The 24,079-nt window shown below is 40.9% G+C and overlaps 1 protein-coding gene across 4 annotated transcripts in view; it reads right to left on the reverse strand.

Moving 5' to 3' along the window:
• Positions 1-24,079, reverse strand: part of sox6 (SRY-box transcription factor 6) — a 158,724-nt gene that overhangs the window by 107,031 nt on the left and 27,614 nt on the right. For 3 of the 4 annotated variants that reach the window (XM_086071359.1, XM_086071360.1, XM_086071358.1), the window contains exons 3-4: positions 18,832-18,882; positions 605-845 (exon numbers count right to left, since the gene is read on the reverse strand). In XM_086071359.1, the coding sequence (XP_085927485.1) occupies positions 605-845; positions 18,832-18,866 (276 nt within the window). In that variant the 5' untranslated portion in view covers positions 18,867-18,882. The remainder of the gene's footprint in view (positions 1-604; positions 846-18,831; positions 18,883-24,079) is intronic. The other variant, XM_086071361.1, reaches the window with a different exon arrangement.

The following is a 24,079-nucleotide window of genomic DNA, read 5'->3' on the forward strand; positions in this document are numbered from 1 at the left end:
AAGTGCTCGCTCTGCCCTTCACTCCGCTAACATCAAAGTAGCTATGCACTTGGAACGTACAGCATCTGGAGAGGGACTGCCGATTTAGCAGCGACACAACAAGCCGGCTAACAACACGCGGCTACCAAGGACGAGGCATGCCTCTTTTATAGAAACAAGAATGCAAGCTCAAGGGAAGCAGAAAAGGCCAAGTCTTCTGGCCATGATGCAGTTGGGATTTGTGTCATTGCTAATGTTTAGGGAAACGTTTCTCTGTTTACTCTGAGAATAGATGATGCTTTAGTATTTGGCAGAGCTGCTCAGACCTTAGAGGTTTCATTACTCCGAGGGGCTGGAGCTATGGATAGAATAGTGGCTTCTTTGTACAAGCCAGGGACAATGAGTGCCCACTGAGACCGGATCTGCAACACCAAGGGGAGCATAGTAATACTGTAGTGCTTGAGTCTAAAACTGAAGCCTAAAGAATAAAAAGTTTTACAGAATTTTGCAAACATCAGTCTTCTCTTGGTTTGCTTCTTTCCTTTCAAGTCTTGTATTCGTTCTTGTGGTCGTTCTTAGGCAACCTCAGTGCAGGCACGATTGTATGTTTTGCATTGTGTCTCACCATGCGCTGTTGGGCAGACACCAAGCTGTCCCAGTCACTCTCTGGAGGTACACTGCTTAGCGGCTGAATTTCATCGGGATGGGCTTTTCCATGGAGCAGATTGTGCAGCGGCAGCTGCGGTGTGCAGTGGGCGTCAGCCGTCTCCTCTTTTTCCCAAGACAAGTGATCCTGGCTCATGGCATCATCTCCATCAACCACAGTGGCAAAAGGAGACGTGGCTTGCTTGGAAGACATGACTCTGCTGTAGAGTGACAAAAGGACACTTTATTAATATTAGCTGTATAAAAATGAGTGATATGCAAGGCACAAGGCTATAAGGAAGTAGTAGAAGTTGGGTTTGGGTGTTTGAAACTACTGTACAAGACGTGCACCTGTGCTACAACGTTCAACCTGACTGCCTGAGGGATCTGGAGCAGGCTGTGGGGTCCCTAATCTTTTGTTTAATGCAGATGGATGGCTTGATCTCTGCCTGGAACTGTGCCTGCGTGGGGCCTGGGCCAAACCCCAAGATACTCGGGCAGTGGGTCAGCCAGACAGTGGGGCCATCAGCCAGGAAAAAAAACCTCACAAATAATGTAACAATTCACATTTTTTCAATTATTTTCATTTAGATTCTGAAATGCTATTTTTTGTTGCTCTTGTTTATTTTAGCAATGCAGTGATCATTCAAAAACCAATTTTACTGTCTATTTTTAAACTTTTTAACGAAATTATTTTGAGCATTTATCTAGTAAACAGTCACCTGCGTGTGTTTTAAACTACTTTAAATGACCAGTGTAGGTGGCTGACAAACATTCACTTGTCTATTGAAGTGTTGCACATTCACATGCACACACTGGTGCACTGTGACAGATCAGCCTGAGCAGAGAGTGGGCCGAAACAAAGGTGGCCTAAGTTCATGTCATGTGTCTCGGCAGCTGAACAAACAAGCCCACTAAGTCAGGTAGCTGCCTGAAACCTGTCTGTGTGTCTGTTGGCCTGCATGTCTACCTGTCTGTGTCTTCATGCTTCTGTCAATTAGTGTGCTTGGATGTGTTGCCTTCTTTGTGTTGCAAGACTCGGCCTTCAGTTTTAATCAGCCATTAAATATTTTCCTGGCTTGTGTGTTAATTGAAAATTCCCAAATGCGAGGTATGCTTAGAATGTGCATCACAATTGTAATCGGGGGCTGAGAAATGGAAGTTGGAAGAGGAGGTCGTGTGCACTAGGGGACAAGTATACTGACGTATTTTTTATTAATGCGCCCAAAAAGCCGAAGCCGGGAGTCCAACAAACGCCTTGTCTTCAATGGAGTGTGAGAGTGAAACAAAGCACTGCTTTTGTATTACACACTAAATCAAGTGGCATTATTTTACCACTAAAATATTCAGTCTCTCAGGCACTTTTACTTGAGTCTCCAGCCATCAGTCAAACTGCTGAGGCGTGAGCAAGACAAGGGGATGGAGGGAGAGCGATGGAGACTCCATCCTCCTGTAACATGTGTCTACAGCGATCTTGTTAAAGAATGCAACAGATCTGCGGCAGGCTCCATAACCGTATTTGTCAGCAGGAGTTAATAATTTATTAGCAGAGCAAGGAGGGTCTGCGCTCAGGCAGCTAAAGAGTGCCGAGAACTGACTCGGCCCCACCCCCTCCCCTGACAAGCTCCATACAATACCTCCTCATATCACTGAAAGGGGAAATAATTCTTTGAAAATATCTAACGGCAAGTATGGCATTTTATTTCTCATACTGGCGTGTGGATCACACAGCGACTTGATCTAAAGGCTTTTCTCAGCAGCAGATCGGTGCTGACACAATAAAAGCAATTTATGAGGAGAAAATAAGAAGTTCTATTCATTTCAGTGTGGGTGTAAGTATGTATAAATGAATCATCTTCTCCGAAAGAAATCACACTTTTTACAAGCTTGGCCTCAAATGCAAACAAAACAGCCGTGTTTGTTCATCGAGTGTGTTCTGGAACTTTTGTAGTGACTTAGCCTCAGTCAATTTCTCCCCTCAAAATAAGCTCCAACTATGCCTTTATATGGTAAAGCGTAAGAATCATGCTGAGCTTAAAGTTCATAAATCCTTGACAGGCTGCCATCCCTCATGCTTGATTACACCATAACAATGGACAGCTAACAAGCCAAACTAATCAATAAGTGCACGAAATGTTGTCTTCTTGCCCACTTTCTCCAAGACAAAGCCCCAGTGATCTTGAGGACGAGTCGAAGCAGTCACAAGGGGAAGGGTCAGCTCCCAAAGAGAAGGGCTCTATATATATAGAGCTGACAATATTGAAGGAGAAGGACTTATGTTCCCCGGCTACAAGCTCATATAGCCTGGAATGCTTTGACTCATGAATTGTTCCCTGTGATAATGTTTCAGCGTCAAGCAAAACAACCTCTGCTTAATTGGAAAGTATTAGTGGATGTTGTGCACCACTCATCTATGCGTTCTTTTGCCTTGGGGGGCAAACTGTCCTCTGCTATCCGCTCTCCTCTTTCATGGTGAAAGGGGCCGACTGACTTTCACCTGCTGTGTTTGCCCGGCCATACCATTAACCTCTTATTGACACGAGTGCCAAGTAATTCATCGTCAGATTCCATAAAACCACACGTCGATCCCACTGTGAGTGTCTTGTAGCTCTTGGTTTTGACCCGACCAGGGAAAGTAAGCAAGGTTTAAAACTTAAATTATTGATGTCTGAAAAAGGTATAACATTCAGATAGATAATCACAGTAAACGTCCTGGCTTCCTGTGGGATGTTTGCATAAGGATATGAATCAACTTCACTATTCCGTATTGATGTTTAAAGCATGTTTTTGGCATCTTGTCTTACCAGCAGCAAATTTACAGGAGACTTTTAACTGGCCCGTTGTTGGCGGTAAGATGCCCAACCAACAAATCAGTCTTCAAACATTTGTATTGGTTTGAGAATATGAAAATAAGATTGTTGTGGATGTGATTAGCTAGCTTCAGCTGTCCTAGCTAGCCTTAAAATATTCATTCAGTAAGTAAAGAACAAGGCACAAAGCGTAAAGCAAAAATGTTATGTCAACTACTGTGTGTTAACAATAGTGGGGTTTCCATCCACCCATTTTTATTAGAATTTTCAAGAAATGTGGAAATAAATTTGCAAAAAAAAAGTTTTTACGCTTGGAGGGGGTGGATTTGGAAGCATATCAGAAAAAAGGAAAATGCTAATTTTGGCTATGGAGTCCCTTCTCAATATTCGCAAAAGAAGAACAGATGGAAACGGGCATAAGTCGCATGTCCGTTTTGAGAATTATCAATAAATTCGCTTAAAAAAATATGAAACAATTGAATGGAAACCTGACTAATTATAACTTTACTTTTTCATCATGAACGTTTTATGACACAACACATACAACATCACAAAACTTGTGTCCGCTTACAACACTGTGTTGGAGCACAACAACCAAGACCAAGACTGTACACACACTCACACAAAACAGAACAAAATTAACAGTATTGTTTGCATTGTGTTTGCAACAAAAACAAATTCAGCAATGTTGAAATAGCACAATGAAACAAATCTCAAATCCAAGCAAATTTGTTGTTGCATTTCTTCCACAAATTTGTCTACAAAAATTGTGCAGCACCGGCATTATGCATTTCTCACTGATCACAGTAGTACTGGCCTGGCCTAAACCAGTTAAAAAAATTTTTTTTTAAATATTCTGATTCCATCCTGTCCTCGACCAAGACAAGACCAAGCAAAAATGCCTTTGAGTCCAAGACAAGACTGAGACAATTAAAGTATGTTCTTGAAACCAAGACCAATCTCAAAAACAACAACACTATACACTGTGTCAAATCACTTGTTGTAATGTGACAGTTTCACCCCAAAATTTGACCGGAAGCATGGTGACTTGCAAAATATGCAAACATATTCTAAAAAAATCAACAACTGAAGTAGAATCAGTAAAGCAGAGAGATGCCTAACTTTTGGGAGCTGGCTGTGATGTTCAATCTTACAACACGCAATGCTATGAAACACAAAAGCAAACCATTATTCAGTGCAATGTTGATTTGTATTTGTAATAATTTGTTTTTATTTGTTACTATGCCTGTCCGTCAAAATATGTCTTTACGAGAAACTGGTGCGTGGTGCAGACAAGATTGGAGACAACTGTACTGCGCTGGAAAAAAAACATCAATGATGTCATCAATTAATCACCATTGACTCAACTTTCATCACATTATAGTCGACTACAAAAAAAATTGTAAGCTGTAAACCTATTACCTAATAAACGGATTGCAAGACGTGCTTTGCAGAGAAAGTCAACTTGTAAACAAATACTGTACTTGTAACACAGTAAGTAAATCAGGTGAACTTTTTGGCTTTAAGGAGACTACCAATTAACCGAGGTGGTCTATAAATCTAGTTAGTGTAATGCACGGTCTAGTCATCAAGCCAATAATCACCCACAAGGTCTGTTATTTTAATGTTTAATTACTTGAATTACCATGTAAGGCAAATACAATGCATATTTGTATAAACATTTGGAATACAGTTTGTGAACTGATTACTTAGGGGATTTAATGACGTGCGCGTGCGTGCGTGTGAGATGAGCAAAATCATCTGCTCGTTTCCCTTCAGGGGTTCCTCCTGTTCTAACAGGTGTCGTGGTAGGGTTCCTCAGGGTTCTTCACCTGCCATAATGAGATATTACTACCTGACAGCTCCCAGCTGGAGGAGCATTGACACGGAATCCACCGTTTAGCACAATTAAATTATCACCCTCCATTGTGATTGTGCCATGCTGTGCAGCCGCCAGCTTTCTGGGTACATAATCAACTCGTAATAAAAGGCTGTAAACCGCACACACTCACTCGCCGAATGGCAGGCGCACACACATTTTGAGGCGCTGTGGAATTCCAACAGTGGAGTTTTGAAAAAAATAGAACACATTTTGCTATTTTCTGTGCAGTCTGTTAGAATGTCTTAAACCTCAGCTGACAATGTAATTAAAGATAATGGTATTCAAATAAAATAAATGGTCAGGAAGATCCAAATTTTTCCAACTGCTGCGGTGAAGTGGCTGGAGAGTTGTCCAAATTAATTTTGTAAAATTGTTCCTCCATTATTCTTGACCTTCCCCTGCAAAAAGTCAACTCAATTACATCTGTACTTCATCCCCACTTCACTCTCTCTCCTGATACCTTCTCTATTAGACATGGCCGCCGTTACCACATTGCTAAAACCCAAACGACAGGCGCCCAGAGCAAATTAAGCGAGCCACCTGAAGTGCGCACTTTGCATATCGAGCCGAGTATTGATAATTACTTTGCAGGGTAAATTATTTGCAATATTATGCCGCGAGAGGAAGCGCCTCGTCGCTCACTTTAAACACTCATGCAGCTGCCACGACTGTGTGGTTGGTGTCCTTGCGCCGCGCCAGGCAAAGGCACACGCAGGTGTGAGAGTGCTTAAGTGTTCCTGTCTGACTCCTCAGGAAGGGTCGATGAGCACTCACACACTAAATCCCTCCACGCCTTCTCCTCCACTACCTCCTCCCCTGCGCCCGTGGTCCCTTTCTTGATCCCGGGAAAGTCTCTCAGAGTTGGATGGCATAACTCTGTTCCTCGGGATACATACAATTTCACCTTATACACTGTATGATGTGTACAGGGTCTCTGCAGGAATCAGCAAATCTAAGTTAATGCAACTTAAAACGAATTCAATGCCCACGTCGTTACTGCATATACACACACCTGCACATGCACGCACATATCCTGTTTAGATATTAGGGCTGACAGTCGATTAAATTTTTTCGTAATGAAGTGCACAATTTCCACAGTTAACTCACGATTAATCGCACTTATATATGTTCTAAATGTACACTAAAACATTGTTTTCAAGTTTTTTTTATACTCTTGTTAACATAAAAGTGGACAAATATGGTTACCAAATACGAATGTGGTTGAATCTTTCAGTTCATTGATTCATTAATTTTAGAGTAAGTGTATCATAAAATAGTTTGAAGTAAAAAAATATATATAGTTAAAGTAACAGTAATTAATAGTAACACCCAGTTAAAAGGATCATAGATTTGTTTTGAGGTAATTGTATGCCACTAAGTGGCGTTAGTGTTTCATGTTGGACATTGGTGATAGAAACAGTACATTTTTCTTTTAATATTCAGAGCAATTGTATTGTATACGTCAATTGTATTTGACTTTTTAATGGCTTTAGACATTATATATACTGTAATGTTTTTAATGTCATTTAAGGCCTTATTTTTTTAAAGTAGAAATCAATTTAACGACTTTTAATATTTTACGTACAGTGGTCTTAAGCTACTGTTTGATGGAAAACTAAAGACAGAGGCGAGAAAAGCTATTGATGCTTTTGCCGTCTTTCTTATTCTCTGTCTTTCTTCCTTCCAATTTTTCACTAAACCTGGCGTCCCCAAAGGGTCTTGTGTTGCTGCTGCTCTAAAACAAACCTCACAACGAGTCAGGCCGTCCACCAACACAAGCCTATTTGCCGAGCAACAGTGGAGCTTTGTGGCTTTCCACACTTGACAGTAAGTTATGAGCCCTTTGTGAACAGGAGAAGGAAAACAGAGATTGGAATTTGGCAGCAGCATAATAATACAGAAATCTCCTGTTCGTGGAACGTGAAATTTTCATGGCAACAATCAAGCATTGTTGAGGCAAAGAAAAGCAACGGTGACAGATGAAATATAGAGTGGGGCCCCCTTTTTGTACAACCGTAAACAAAGCGCCATTCAAGCCATGTCCACTCTGTCATTTATAAAGATAACTTCTTCTGTGCGCTGCAAAGTTTGCTGCAAATGCAAATCCAGCGTAACGTCTCATACAGTTGCCAGAGAAGTAAGTTGAGGAGCGGGGAGCGCACCATCCCATGTTAACAAAGAGAAGCACAGTGGTGCTCATCAAAAACACCAATAGGAGAGTGAAGTCAGGAAACAGAAAGTGGGCCCTTTGAGTGACTAAAACAGACAAATGCTTCATGACAATGGGTTATTTTGAAGGAAGAACAACATGGGAGGGGAACTGTGGGCCTCGGTCTTTAGTCTTACCACCATGAGGTCATCATTGGCACAGTAAGTGGGGTTGGTAGAAATGCCAATGGAGCAGACATCTGGAGCGTGAACGCACAGTGCCCCAGTCCTTTCCAGTCTTGGTTAAGAAACTGGAAAATTTGCATGGCCTAGCGAAGGGAAAAGCAAGTGTGTTTGCTTCCATTATTACAGTCAAGTTGTGATGGATAAGGGCATGAAGCGTTGGGTTTTAAATCCAATGGTCGAAGTGTACTTTGGTGTTAGCATTAAGGTGGCAGACCGATAAGCTAAGCTATGTAATTGTTTTGAATACACGTTTTAAATACAATTCCTCTTGTCTTAGGTTTGTGATTGTGAGACAAAGCAAAGAATTGGGCGAACGATTGAAAAACATGTAAATTGAGACACTTGTATCTCAGGGCACCACTAAGAGCTTGCCGACATGGTTAAAAAATAAACTACCGGTACAGTAAACCAGCCTCCATCTCAGTTTCCTTGTTTACAGTCCTGCTATTTTGCAGATTTTATTTATTTATTTATTTTATACAGTTACATTATTTTGATTAAACTCTTGTTTGTAGTGGGTGTAATTCCACTGTTAACCACTAGATGGTGGCACACTTGTTTTGTTTGAGTTGAATTTGAAAGAAGAAGAACGGAGCCAGAAGTTGTTGAAAATTATTGAATGTCATCCCCTGTAATCCTGTTTTTTTATGCCTACAGAAAGTGACAGCTGAAGGTTGATTTTATAATGTAGATAGTTGGTCATTATTGATGCATTTTGTGAGATTATAAAGTTGTTTGTGTGGAAAAATGGGAAACATAGCGGTACAATGTTACAATATTTTGGTTATCCATTGCTCTTGCTCTCTCTCAATATGTGTTTAAATGTGGGTCGTATTCTTTTTTTGAAGGCCTTAAAAAAATCATAAGGGCCTTGAATGCTATAAAAACATTATTGCAGATTCCACTTATAGCACGGGTGGCCTGGAAAGTAACCTCCCGCGATGGAGGGGGGGGATTACTGTATTTGTATCAGTGGGTCAGGAGGACAACGTGCCTCTAAGAGTATCAATTTGTAAATAAATGACTAGAGTGTACCAAAAGTGTCTGTTCTCTTCTTTTTCCGCTTTGGAGCCTGCGTCTGAGAAGGAATAGGGGCTGGGGGTGGGGGAGCCGAGTTTTATGTGACACGTCAATTGGAAAATCAAAACAGGGGTAATTCATTTGCTCCACCAGAAAGCCATGAGGAAGAAGGGTCAGGCGAGCCACTCCTCAAAGATTTATGATTAAGCCTTATTATTTTTGGGAAACTGACATTGATTGCTGATTTAAGCCACAGAAACCAATTAATTTGCCCACACTGAATAGAAAGCATGGTCAACAGTGTGTGGCATTTTGACAGGTTGGACAGGAAGAAGCGGAGCAAATGTGGAGGACTAGAAGAAGCTCTGTTTGGAGGCGGTTTAAAGTTACCTCGAGTGATTGACAGCTGATAAAAAAAAAATAGTTCAACCCACCGATCCTAGTAATTGCCCCAAAATTTGGTTCACATAAGACATGAATAAAGTACTGAGATTCACGGGTCAGCACAGAGAAAGGTTGAGTAAATGAACGTGAAACATACTGGTCGTAAAAATCAACGGTCTGACAGTCATGGTTGAAAAGAAAAATTTTCTGAGCACTTCAGGGAAGCAGACGCTGACCGGTCTGCCACAAACCTTGCGTCTGACTGCTCAGACCAGTGTTTCACAAACGCACCCATTTTACATTAGAAAAATGCCACATCCACCACCAAACGAAAGGAAAACATGACAGAAGTATGAATAACATATGAATTACTCAGTGTGAAACATGGACCTGTTTAATTGAATACAAAGCTGAAATACTCGCAGGAAGCAACAGATGGATACAAAGATCTATTGCACCTTCTGACATCGAATGGAAGAGCATTTAATTGTTCAATGTCATAGATAGATGAACAAATATATTTATAATAAAATCATATTTTTCGGACACATGAAGTGATATTAGATAATTTTCCTGCAACAGCACCCTTGTTGGGGAATCAGTGGCTTCAACTGCTTTTGATTTACCCCATGCATGTTCCAGAGATATTGAATACATTCAGGCATTATTCCGAGTTGTGGGGCCCAGATGGATGACTGACATTGGCCATTATCAATGACAAAACACTGGCATTGCTCAACTTCAGACACTACAATGGCAACTTGTCGGCAACCCCCCACATAGGGCCCACTGGTGGCTAGTAGGGCCCCCCGAGAGATGGCTGATTTGGTCCATATCAATGACACAACTGTAGACATGACAAAAACACATGGAGATTTGGAAATCTCCCTAATGGGGCTCCCAATTGGTATATCAGACACCAACTACAAAATTAAGCAAATCTATTAGTCAGTGCGTGCAAAAAGAAAGTGTGATATAACAAGAAGAGGATGAAAATAAAATGGGAATAGCTAGAAGTGGTAATTTGTTACATGAGAACAGCGATGCCAGCTTGTCAGTGATTCTTAAATTCTTGTTTAGTCATTTGTTACTCATTTTATATGTCAATTTCTGATCTTAGTTTTTCTTTTAGCTATAAAATTCCTGTTTTCTTAAAAAAAAAAAAAAAAAAAGAATAAATAAACATATGTATGAAGATAAAACACTAAAATGGAATAATTACAGGCTTTGGAAACAAAAATAAATCAATTGTAATCATCGAATCTTACGACAGTCTTGCAGTTTTGGAATCAGCTTGACAATTTTGCAAAAAACCTAACTCATCCGATTTTTTTTTTTTTTTTAATCAAAGTAGGGCAGCCTCTATGATAATTTTTGCCAAGTCCTCAAAAGATGCCCCTAACTAGACTAATACCTTTTCTACAACGTGCTTTACAGTAGACATGCAAATCACAAGGTCAGACTTAGAACTGAAACAATTAAATCAATTACTTTCTTAAAAAGCCACAAGTGTGCTGCTGCAGCAGTGTTTGTGTGTGGTTGGTCACGATCTATGAGCATGTGTTTCCCGGGCAGCCTCTTGCCCCGGCCGCCTCTGTTGTGGTTCCCTGCCACCGCGATCATTATGCTCAGCCTCAGCACAGCACGGGTGCAGGAGCTGCAGCTCGCTTTGCTCCGCTCTCCGAGCCCACGAGGAAATAATCTGGTCATGTCAAACTATATTCCTTGATTTCAACTGGGGCCTCGTTTACACAAAGAGGACTATTGTCAAGCCTTCATCCCGAACAGTGAATCAACGGTATTGGACAAACACATTTTATTTTAGTCACTTGAAAATAATTATTTTAAAAGTGATTTCATCAATAACTGTTTAATAACCGAAGTCGGTCCAAAATGACCAATGCCATGGTCAAAATAGCAAAGAGGCCATAATCAATCTTTTTGAAGATACACAAATGAAACAGAAGGCAAATAGTGAGCGAAGGCCAGACAAATATTTGATAAGGGGATAGAATTCAAGTTGTTCGACTGTGTTTTTGCGCTGCTTCGACACACACACGCCTGAACCATGCGTCTCTGTATTTGCTTTATACTCAAGTTTAGGTAACAGCTGCATCTTTCACAGATTCTTGAATGTGTAACAAGTTCACAAACAATGGTTTGGGCTTAAAAAAAGTTGTGAGAATTTATTTACCTTAAATAAAGGGGGGAGTTTTGGAGTAATAAAAAAAAAATCAGGATTTGTCATGTTTGAACAGTAATCTATGGCCGCATTTTGTGCTTAGATATACAAATTAAACACATAGGCACCATTTTGGTTATTAGGCTTCTTTTAAAAACTCCTATAGTTAAACTTGGCAATGCAAAAAAAGAAAGAAAAAAAAGTTCTCATTATCCTCACTTTTTTTTTGTGCGTAATTACTGTACTGGAATGTATTGTGCAAACTTTTTCCAAAAACTCTCCATCACCCAGCATCAACCTATCCTATCAGCTGTAAATGGCTGCTCCATTCCTGCAGTACAGACTCAAAATACATTCCTAGTTTCCTCAACACAAACAGGACCCGGTTTCCTCAGTTTCCCCGCATTCTCAATTGTGTATTAAACCTAACCTGGGAAACTCAAAGAGAGATGGAAGCAAATGCATTTCCTCAATTTCTATTGTCAATGCTTCAAAAAAATAGCACAATTATCAAAGATTTTAAGCAAGTATTCATGAAACTATCAGAAGATTCAGAATTTCCCATACCCCCTCCTGTGGGTGTGCCTGCCTGCAAAGTGCTGCTCTAGCCGCTCCTGAGAATTGCATCACGGGGAAGGGTGTAAGACCATGGCAGCGAAACACTGTAACATGGAAGAAATACCTCATGTTGGACAGATTCATAAACACCTTGAACACAGGCTGGCCGGCCACTCAGACTGCTTGTAATGGCACACCTGGCTGCATGGTGCCAAGTATCTGCTTCGACCTGAGTCTTGTCCAAGAGTACACAAAAAACGCAGTCACACCAGAGAGTCTAAACGTCGTATGAGCTCATACGTGAGCATCCCTCTTATTATGAGCGTGACTTTTCACCCCCTAAAAATGCCTTGTTTGATATAGTTAGAGTTGATGCAATATGAAGCACATGTGAAGAGTCAGCAGCGATCTGCATATTCAATAACTTCCGTAATTATATGCGCAATTCATCAAGGGGATGTGATTGCAGGGGAAGTGGAATAGAGTGGAGCTGAGAGGTCTGATTCCTGGAGGACTAAAGTCTAATCACTAAACTAACATGATAATTGAAATCTAAATTGAATGCTTTAGCGCTCACAAAGAAGATCTGATATTTCACCAAGTGTGAAAAGTAAGCTTGGAACTACATACTGTATTTATTATGAGCCATTAGCAATTTGTGATTTAAAAAAATATATATAGGCACGAACCACCACAAAAAAGAGATGCCATGCGGATTAAAATCATCCTCATTTGCTTCTTTGAATCATAAAATTGCGCCTTGTTGTTAAGTTAGACACAATTTGATAGGAATTTGCGTAGGCAGCTAATGTTTTACATGTGGTTTATATATTTGCTTTTACATGTTATAGGAAATATTTAAATCCAGACATCATTTTTTCCTCAACATTCTGAGTGGAGAGTTTGCGTCAGAATTCAATAATTGCACAATATTCCACATTAGTTACCCTCGTCCCTTTTTGCTTGAGCAGATCCTGCTTGATGGCTCGTTTTCGTCTGAGAGTGAGCCTTGTAATCGCTGCAAATACTGCATAGTCATGTAAATATAAATACGCATCTAATCATATAAAAAAATATATATTCTTCAGCATTTAATAAGGAGAGCATTTGATGACACTGCGTCTGTCCTCCGCTTCACCTCCATGTCTATTTCGCATCTCAGGTTTTGCTCATTGTCTGACTGCAGCAAAGTGAAAGTGCAGAAAAGTCCTCTGTCCCATTCTCCTCTCCACCGCCTTGCCCTGTTATTGCCGCCCAAGCACAGGATTCATATTCATCCTTCAATAACATTTAATTAGTAATGCCAAATTCATTAACCTATACTGCTGTTGCGCTGGCCTCGGCCATAAATTAGCTTAATGTGAGCAGACGTACTGCAGCTGTAATAAGGGACATAAAACTCAAAGGGAGCAGATAGTGTTCCTCGCTAGTCATGGGTCATTATAGCTGGGGAGCGTTCGCGTTCAGAGAAGCAGCTCTCTTCATATTTTGGTAGGGCTTGTGAAAGTTATTTTAAAGCAAAGACCATTTAAAAAATTTATTATGAGCATGCTTTGGAACAATGCTGCACCAGCATTTCTTTTTTTTTTAAGGATTGTGTTTAAACAGTGGCGGTTGAAAAATGTCCCTATGCCACTGTTATTGAGTCAAAGAACTTGAGTCAATAACTCAGCAACAACAACAAAAAGTGATTCATGTAGGAGGTCCTTTTCCAATACTGTTGAAGTCTGATTTGTAGCAGCTCAACACAGAGCCCATGATGTAGCCAAAGCCCAACACAAACTGAAGTGACACATTTAAAAAAATTAAAAAAACACTATCTGCTTTGCGGTTTTGTGCTGAGTTTCTCTGAGCATTTCTGAAAATGCTGACTAAAAGTAAGAAGACCATTTTGTAGTTGGAACCAACAACACTGCACAATAGTTACACATACTGAGATTACTGTGATCCAGTCGGAGGACATGGTTTGGAAATGAGTTTGTGGAAATGCAAAATAGCCGTTGACAGTTGTTGTGGCCTGCATTAATATGAGCGGTAATTTTTAGACCACTGCTCTCTATGAAGGCTACAGTAAAAGAGATTGGCTATAAGGTGCCGTTTTTCGTGTATTTTTGTATAAATGGGCTGAACTTGTGGTTTTATTCCCGTGCAGTGATTCCCAGCCATAAGAAATTGTCAGGTGTGCCGTGGAAAATTGTCAAATTTACCTTAACTGGTCCGAAAATGATTTATTTACTAGAAATAATGTACCATTGTACATCTAGCTATGCCAGTGACATATAGTGACAGGCATAACAATTAAATGCTCTTCTACAAGATCGCGATTAACCTGTACATCCAACTTTTGTTCGATGTTATGCCGTGAGATTTTTAAAAAAAAATGTAAAATAAGTACCTTGGCTCACGAAAACTTGGGAAACACTGCCGTAGTGTACATCAGAATGCTTTAATAAAGGTGCTCGGTTGTTATAACTGACCGAGGTAACTACTGAACTAAGCAATCACAACCCCGCTGCCGCACATCTACCGCACAGCAGGTCTTAGACTGACCACCAGATACCGACATTAGCCATTGTAAAAATCTTTGACAATTTCAATGGGCCCATGGTAACATGTTGACCATTGTGCTCCTTTATCCACCAGTGATCTTGATTAACACCTTGCACTGAAGAGCCTAATTGGCCTAAATCCCACATTGTTGTCCAAAAAAAAACCGTGTTAGCATTTAAGTAACAAACAAGAGCGCTTGCTCACATTTAATCAGCCATGATTCTTTTGGCTTGGAATCTTTGTGATGAGCTGATCGACCTTTTAGTAAATAGCGATGTGCCGCTTGTTTCTCCTGAGGCCAACGACAAGAATAACAATAATGAGGTCATTATCAACTATTGCACTTTGAAACGATGTCGTGCCGACAAAACACAAGACATAGTTGTTCTGATGCTTTCCATACAATCAACAAGCCATTGTTAAGGACTTGAGAACAACGGGAATGAGGAATGGGAGTGATAATGATTGGCCTGTGCTGTCATGAAGATCCTGTACAAAGGGTCTACTGAGGAAGAAAGACCCTCATAGACCCTGATAGACTTCAGATATTCTCATGAATGTCAACGCTCTGGCTTCACAAAAGCTTTCACTTTTTTGGCGCTCAAATGTGTGGAGGGGCACATTGTTTGACAGTCTGGCCACTTGAAGCTCGATTTTGTGGGAAAATGCATTCTGTCGTATCCTTTAACAAATGGTTATAAAAGGGTTGTCTATATGAGTAGATGTGCTTGACAAAATCACATATTGTCACATCTGACAAATGATTCTAATTCACTAATCGGGCATGTCAGCTGAGTTTTATTGAACATGTCAACATGACTCCATTAGATAATTGCTAATCTATGCGCCATTGCAAATCTGGCCAAACCCCTTTGGAAATGAAGACAAAGATAAATGGCTATATATCTGTACACACTGTAGATATAAAAAGTCTACACACCCCTGGTCAAATGTCAAGTTTATGATATGTAAAAATTGAGAACAAGCAAAACCTATTCCACCTCTGCAACTCAATTGAAGAAAATTGACCATTGTTGAGAGTAGAGGTAGAAACAAACAACTGAAATATGGTTGCACAAGTGTGCACACCCTATAGAGGGGCGTGTATTTGTTCACAATGAGCCCATCACATTCAAAGGCATGTTAAATGAGAGTCAGCAACACATGCTAGCATTTAAAATGCCTCTGATTAACCCCAAATAAAGTTCAAATGTTCTAGGGTTCTTTTTCTGACATTTTTGAAGTTATATTTTCCAACACAATGGTCTGTAGAGAATTTCCACAGTATCACAGGGATCTCATTGTTAAAAAGTATCAGTCAGGTCAATTGTACAAAAGAATTTTCAAGGCATAAAATATACCATTAAAAACAATGAAGGCAGTCATCATCAAGTGGAGAAAATATGGCACAATTATGAGATTACCAAGAACTGGACATTCCTCCAAAACTGATGAAAATATGAGAGGAATACTGCCTCAAGGAGGCTGCAGGAATTTATGGTAAGTTCTGGCTGTTTAGAACACATGACAACAACCGTTGCATGTCTGGACTATGGCATAAGGTGGAAAAATTGGCACATTCCCTACAAATAATAAAAATAAATAAATACTCCAAATGCATATGGCAAAATGTGCTATGGTCTGATGAACCCAAAGTTGAAGTATTGGGTCATAATTCCAAAAGATGTGTTTGGCACAAACACATCACTGCTCATCACCAAAAGTGAAGCGTGATGCTGGCATGCTTTGGTGATTTGCTTTAGCCTTAACTGGGTTCAAGGTGAGGGAATTACGAATCATTCTAAATGTCAGTTAGGGTAAACAAAAAACCTTCAGACTTTTGCTAGAAGGCAAAGACATTTCTGTAAAAGCCTACTAGAACATCTGAACTTTATTTAGGGTTAATATGAGCCACTTTAAATGGTGGCTGGTGCGTCATGACTCCCATTTAATATGAATTATAATGTGATTAGTTCACTTTGAACGCAGTTATTAAGGGTGTGCACATTTGTGCAACAGGATTATTGTATCTCATTGGTTAATTGTAATTTACCTGCATGAACATGTTGATGTTTTATTGAATTGAGTTACAGATAGCTTTTATGCTGGAAATGAGCTTACCTTGGTGTCTGTTTACACAGCAAAAAGCATTTGGGCAGGGGTGTGTAGACTTTCTATATCCATTTATCTGTAAACTTCCTGTGGGGTGAAAGTTGTAACAAGCACAGAGCTTCACTATGAGCAGCGCACAATTGTGAGCCAGTGAGAGAGACAGAGCTTGAGGGCAGGAGGAATGCTAAGTGGGCCCCTTAGCCTAGTCAACCTTCAGTGGGTTTCATTTATCTTCATCTTGTTAGACTAAATTAATTAACAATCTCAGTGTTACACACTTTCTCCTTTCATTACATCAAATAATGGCAGAAATGCAGGGGTTGGGGGGTCCCAGCCCACTGGGAGTAGACAGGCACTGAAGACATCTCTTTCCTTTGCTCGCTCTCTTTGCTTACCTTCCTCTCTCTCTCTGTTCATATCTCTGTTTGTCTTCCTTCCCCTTTCTCTCACAGTCTCGTTTTCACTCAACTAATGTAATTTCACAACTATGGCACATAAAATGGTTCTACAAGAAAATTGTAGCAGTGAATCACAGTCTTGTCAGATTTATTAGACTTTGGCTTAATAAGAAGTTTGGGTTCCTTCATTGTATCTTTTGAAAAGTTTGCACAATATCTTCAGATGCAGTTTGTCACAAAGTGATTCATTTTGAGTCAAAATGGTGACTTTCCGCATTTAAGAAAAAAACGTCTCCAATTATCAAATGAAGTGCACAGCAGTGATGGGCACCCAACAAAGCTTCCTTTCACCTCATTTGGTCGCTTGAGAAAAGATGCCACATCCCTCCACCTCTATCCTTTACTCCGATCACACCCACAGCAAAGCACATAGCCCAGTCCAGGGTTCAAGTGCAATCCAAGGGAATGGGCTAGCCTTAAAGCAAAACCCGTCTTTAATCGTGGTCCGATTGTTGGCCAATCTCCCACCAGAGTGTGTGCTATCCTTCCACTGACGCTTCTCCTTTAATTAGAACACATCCTGACAGAAGGGTGTAGATTAGTGTAAGAATAATGTGTTTACTTTGAATAATCGCTGTGTCTTCTCACAGCTATGGGATAAAAGGAAACAGTCAGAGGTCAATTTCCCCCTATTTTCATTGCTTACAACATCTTGCTGTTACATTTTACAATAGTCTCTTCAAGAGCACTCTGCTCTCCCCCCACTGCACAAGACTTATAAACACTGCTATTTACTTTTCAGCATTACTTTAAAGAAATAGCAGTGGGTGTAGTCATGCCAAAAACGGAGCATCATGTCTGCCCGGATAACTCCTGTCAAGTCAGAACTGATTCACCTCACAGATTAAATTGGTGCAGTGCCTGGAAAATAAAAGATGGTCTGTACTTTAAAGAGTATGAAAATACATTTGCAAAAAAATATATATTTGTTGTGATCAAAATAATTGTATAGTCTTGATGAAAAAGATACATTTCACTGCATGAAAGTCGTTTGGGTTGTATTCCTTGATGATGTTTTAACCAGCGAGGGTAATAGTATCAAATTGTTCGCTCCTTTTAAATGGCCCCAACTGTTCAGAGCGAGGGGAAAAAATGCTGTTAATTTAATCAAATAAGTGACCTTTTGAAACAGAAATCAAAGAGGATTCATTAGCTTTAGTAAAGTTTGGCTGACAGAGGCTTTGAAAAGCAGATGCTGCTGCTGTGGCTTCTAATGAGCCAACCCTAATTAGGGAGCAACACTGGAGCCTGGAGAAGGTGGTTGACTAGGAAAGAAGCCAATGGTAAAAACGTTCTCTTATTTACTTCCACTGTGTCTAATGACAGCACACTTTTTTAATTAGAATCACAGGCATTAAAATGTAATTCTTTATGGTGGGTCGAGTGCAAACAGAGGAACACCACAGGAAAGTGCAGTACATGGCAAAGATGATAGGCCCCTAGCACAGAGGCCCTGATGAGGTGGGTTAGAGAGGGAGGGCAGACGGGGAGAATGGTCGGCCCGAAGCATGCGGTGTAAAGACCAGAAAGTCTGATCTGCTGATCCCTTAAGACGCGAAGGGGAAAGAAAGGGGACACCCCATCTACATCTAACCCTTATGCTGATGTGTGCTTTCAGTCTGACTGGAGGCTAACGGGGTGAGCATGCCTGTCTGCAACCACACAGACTCTCATCACACACAGCTTGGATAAATATGTTAGAATCCACATAGTTCAAATATACACACAAACACGGACACGCACACACAGGACAAAGTCTGAAGCTAACAATGTGTGGAGAAATTTAACCCCTGGTAGCCCGCATCCACCCTCGCCCGACCTGTGATCCTCAAAGGCAACAACGGAAATGAAACTAACCTCAGTAAAAAGCTGCTACGAAGAAAGCCTTCCATGTCAGCGTGTGGGGTTCTGGCAGGAGAAATCACAGAGAACCATTTTCACTAAGAAACGATGGTAATAATCAAGAAACAGAAAATCGAAATTAAAATGGAGGAAAGAAAACACAGAGTATGCATGTTCCTCTTTATAATGCGGCACGTCTTTAATTAAATCAGAAACACAGCTATGCATCCATGCGCTCGTTTTGACGTACTGACATCATTAATTATACCTTGTTGCATCGGGGAAGTAAATTTGCATACAACGTCGGTTTGCGCTGAGAGCCTGATGATATGTTAGCATCACATAAACTACTGATCACTATACAGCCCTTTCCCACAACTGTGTACGGATATATACATGAACATCCAGCACTCTAACCGCAGATCCCAGCGCGACTCTGGTTTGTTCAGAGTAGCGAATGGTGGTCCAGCTGCAGCACATGTGTGGCGAGGGTGCTGCGGCTTCTGGGAGCCCGGCCACAAGGGACCCGAGATGAGGCGTGCAGCGTCAATGAGGCAGGAGGATGTGGTCATGATGTCACCGCTTGTAGGGGTCGTTCAGAAGCCTTATCCACAAAGTACGCGATATGCGTAGCTAAAAATTACTTTCAGCACAGTTTGGTATTGGCGCACAGAATATACACTTTTATTGTGTTAAGCTTGGTTTGAAAGGATCGGGACTTCCATGTGCTTCGAGTGGCAAGGCAGGACACAATCCCAGTTTGGAGATTTCAGATCGCACAGCTAATTTTTATATATCATTGCCCAAACAGTATGATACAAAATATCACTTTCTCAAAATGTCTTAAAACCCCTGTGAAAATATGTATGTCTTCTATTTTTTTTTTCTTCTAATTTTTACATACACCACAGAGTATAGTGTTGCTAACAAAAAAACATTTTTTACTTTGCTTTTAAATATCTTAAATTGTTTTGTTTACGAATGTTTTTAAATGTTGTATTTTTAATTATGTGAAACACATTGATTTACCCTGTGTGTTAAATGTGCTTTATTAATAAGGCTTGCTTGCCTAACAATCATGCCATATTTAAATCACTAGTTTGAATGTTGTCTCAAATGCTGTGAGTGCGTCCACTGAATAAAACCAAACGAATAAAAAAAATGGATGCTACTTATGCCTAGACATCTCTACATGTTAGACCGACGAAAATGTAGCCACTTAAAGTCTCCGGTGCCTGAAATATATCCCATCTAGTCATCACGAACGTATCCACGCCGCAACAAGACCTGCTAGCCACCAGCTAGCTCACCAGTTAGCCCACGAGCTATCGGGCAAGGAACAGAGACCTACTAATTAAAACTAAAGCCTGGTACACACATAAAGAAATTTTTTGTTCCGATTTTGCCACTTCCCGACCATGGGCTACAAACACCAGATTATTTTATGTTTTAAAAGATTATCCAATAAAATGATCATGTGGTCTGAGGTGTGTTAAGAGTGGATTTGTCCCAATAATATAGCAAAATGGCGATCTTAACTACTAAGGTGTTCAATATTAATGGTCAAAAGTCTTCAATAATTATAATAACCTTTATTTAACCCGGGAAGGCAATTGAGAACAGTTTTTCATTTGCAATGCTAACCTGGAAGCAATTTAGGATTCAGTGTCTTGCCCAATGACACTTTGACAGCGGACACTCAAAGCCAGGAATTGAACTGCTGATCCTTCAGTCACTGGATGACCCGCACTACCAAGTCAACAACAGCCGATCACCGGCTGTTAGCTTAATTTGACCTCTAGCTCACTCAGTAGACTAGAAATTCGCTTTCTTGTTGTCTTCAGGATTTTGTCCATAGTCTTTTTTGTTAGCTACATAAACAAAAATCCAAAACCACCATCCTTCCCTCCTCTGTCCTCTACCATATTGCGCCTTTCATTTCCTAGTTGTTCCTGTGTTTCTTCTTCTTCTTCTTCTTTTTTCAGATCATGTTTAATCACGCAAGATTTCTATTTTGTTGGACTACATTCTAGATGGACCAGATTATCGTAGCACACTACATTCAATATAATCAAAATTGCTATATCCTTGATTTTTTTTTTTAACCTTCTTGTGTGGATCTTGATGTGGGCCAGTAACAGATAAACAATCTTTTTTATGAGGGGAGAAGGTGGGAACTCATGCCAGACACCCCCAAAAATCATAAAACTGAATTGGTGGGGAAAAAACGGTTACTGCTCGCTCCAAAATTGAGCTCTACGTAGTTCTCAGTCTTTCAGCATTTATCTTCAAACATATATATTTAGAAGCAAATCTCAGGGTTCACTTTACAGGGTCTTTAAACTCAAAAGCCACCGATTAAAATGCTATCTAGTATGCCGAAAGTCACTCATTTTCAGTCCCAATAACTCAATCACCTCATCAGGAAAACCACAAGAAGTAATGACATTAGACATAAGAGTTGTAGTGATATGTGTGTAATTTGGCATTTTCGCTTGCTGTCTTGGCTCATGAGACAATGGAAAGAATGAACCGGGCCCAAGGACATCGTGCCTTTCAGTCTGGCCAGCACTTAGTGGGGCACTGGATCCGCAAGACCCAGAGGGCACAGCCGAGACTTTTCTCACAATAAGGTGTCTAGGGAGGCGGGAGAGCAATAGCCAGGGGCACTGCTGCTCCGCTCTTTTTTTCCACTCAGCTGGGCCCAGCGCACATAATACCATCACCACACCAAGCCGGTGACAACGTGAGAAAACACCCGTCAAACAGTGCAGAGCAGATCAAGCGTGTCTCCTCACTTCTCTGAGTGCAAAAAGCAAAAGCTACCACCAGCAACAAACACAATGACTACATCCAATGTGATTTTAATACAAACTAAATTTAGATTTGAAGGCATATTGTTGGATAACAAAGTGCGTGTGGCCTCAATTCATCAAAAGATTAGAGCTTACTGGGGTCCTATCTATATCTTGGGTTTCATTCCATTACCCCTTGTTCTTTCACTCTCACTCTGACCGCTTGTGTTTCCTCAGCTGTGTCGGCTGTCTGCAGTCCCATTGTGGTTAGGAACAACTGAACTTAGGGTATGGAAGCAAAGGTGCGGTTTGGAACTTAAACGACCAAATTCAGGAAAATGTGACAGAGTTCCAATATATCTGCTCCTCTTCGAAAAAAGAGAGAGAGAAAAAAGAATGGCTTTAAATTAAGGCAGAACCGCAATCCAAGGGCAGGGAGGATCGACATCACTAAGTTGGCCCGGGTTGGTTTGAGCAGCGCGGCAGCCCTTTCGAAGAATGAGCCCCTGCCAAAAGCTCCCTCTGCCTCACCAAGTCTCCCACCATCTGCAACAAATGTGCTCTATTAAAGCAGTACCATATGGACAACAAGCTCGCTATTAACACGGCCTCAGCACATCCCCTTAACCTAGGCCAGATTTCAAACTTCCAGTCAAATTGACTGCTGATTTAATGCATCACCAGCAGCCATGCGGGTCTTGGCATGAGACGGCGCTCTCAGTCTCCAGTCATTAACAGGCTCACGTAGTGTGCGGTGCACTGTGAGCTTCAGAAATTAGCTGCACAGATCCTGCCATGGTGTCACTCCTCACCGTGATATCACCATCCAGATTGAAGGACGCTGAGAGGAAGAAGTCTCGAAAAGTTCTCCAAACTAGTCAAGTAGGACTCCGCTCAAAGAGCGGGGAGAGGAAACTATCTTAAGACTCACAGGGTGGCAACAGGAGCGCTCTAACTGCCGCCCTGTGTCTCAGTCCTTCCACACGGATGGAGAGAGCGTTTGCTCCCTTCGCATGGATCCAAAGTGACAGTGATTAACCCTACAGGGTGTAAGTGGGGCGAGGGGTAGAGGCGGGGGGACTTAAGTCCCAGTGGGCCGTGGCGGCCATGTTGACGCCTCTCCCGTCTCTGACTCATGGGGGGACCCACCCACCGCTCACAAAGCCGTGCTCTCTTCTCCTCGACCATGACGCCACGACCATGAGTCCTCTGTTCTGCGTCCCAGAGACAACACGCACACACATGCACACCAAATCAATTACAGCTCTGTGGTTTCAAGGCGACTCCAATGCTCGCTAAGTTTTGTTTGTTTATTTTTTTTCTCCTCCTGTCTCAGCTGCTTAGATACTATACAGCTTTAGAGTGGAAACACATTTCTTCGTACCGAGGCGTGCATGCACAGTATACAGTCCTCTGGACTACTTCTATCCATCCATTTACTTTACTGTTTATCCGCATCAGGTTCATGTGTGAACTGGAGTCTATCCCACCAGACTTAGGGTGAGAGGCGAGCTACACGTTGACTGGTTTGGCCAGCCAATCGTAGGGCATATATATTATACAAACGTTCACACTCCCATTCACACCTAAGGTCAATTTAAAGTCTTCAGTTAGCCGAAGAAGTGTGTTTTTAGAATGTGGGAGGAAGCCCGGATTCTACCACTTGCCTACTTCGTTTAAGCCATTTATCTTGATAAATGATACCTTTCTGTCATAACAGAATTCAAAAATAGCATCACATCATCATTTTGCATTCAATTTATCATCGAAACCTCATATGTCCAAATCATATCATTACATTTTTTCCACAAATCAATACTAATGGTGAGTCCCCATGTGGTCTATTATTTTAATGACAACATGGCCAAATGGCCAAAATGGTCATTAGATTGGTCCATCATTGACGATGCCCACCTTTTGGCGAGTGCATACGCATTTTCGGCATGTGCTTAATGACGCAAAGCCTCAACAAAATACACGGACTGAGCACCACCTGAAGCAGGCTTGCGTCCGTCAATCCGAAAATGTGGAAACACTCGCCTGATGTAATGACTGTTTTGCCCACCAAATTGTTACCCAATTGAACCCTATAATGCCAAATTACAAGAGATTTTGAGCCCTCTATTTCATGGGTATAATATTTTTTTCCCCGTTAAAACCCTGACGTATATGATCTGACACATGCATTGCACGAAGCATCCATTAGAGGGCAGTATCAACCAGTTGACGGTTTTTCCAGCAAATATGTTTGAGCTGTCTTTTTATTATTATTATATTTTTGACAGTTATAAATGTAAAAATTTAAAGCATAGTGACCGGATGTATCAAATATGACACAAATCAAAAGTCAAATGTGGAAGTTGATTTAAAAAATAAATAAAAAATGTGTTTGTTCAAAAGGACCAATAAATACTCCGAATTTTCTCTCATGCTGTAGATTTCTTGGTTCAGGCTTTCTATGATTAGCC

The sequence above is a fragment of the Leptonotus elevatus genome, chromosome 3 (assembly GCF_054856555.1).
Source record: "Leptonotus elevatus isolate MCC_2025b chromosome 3, RoL_Lele_1.0, whole genome shotgun sequence".
Lineage (NCBI taxonomy): Eukaryota > Metazoa > Chordata > Actinopteri > Syngnathiformes > Syngnathidae > Leptonotus > Leptonotus elevatus.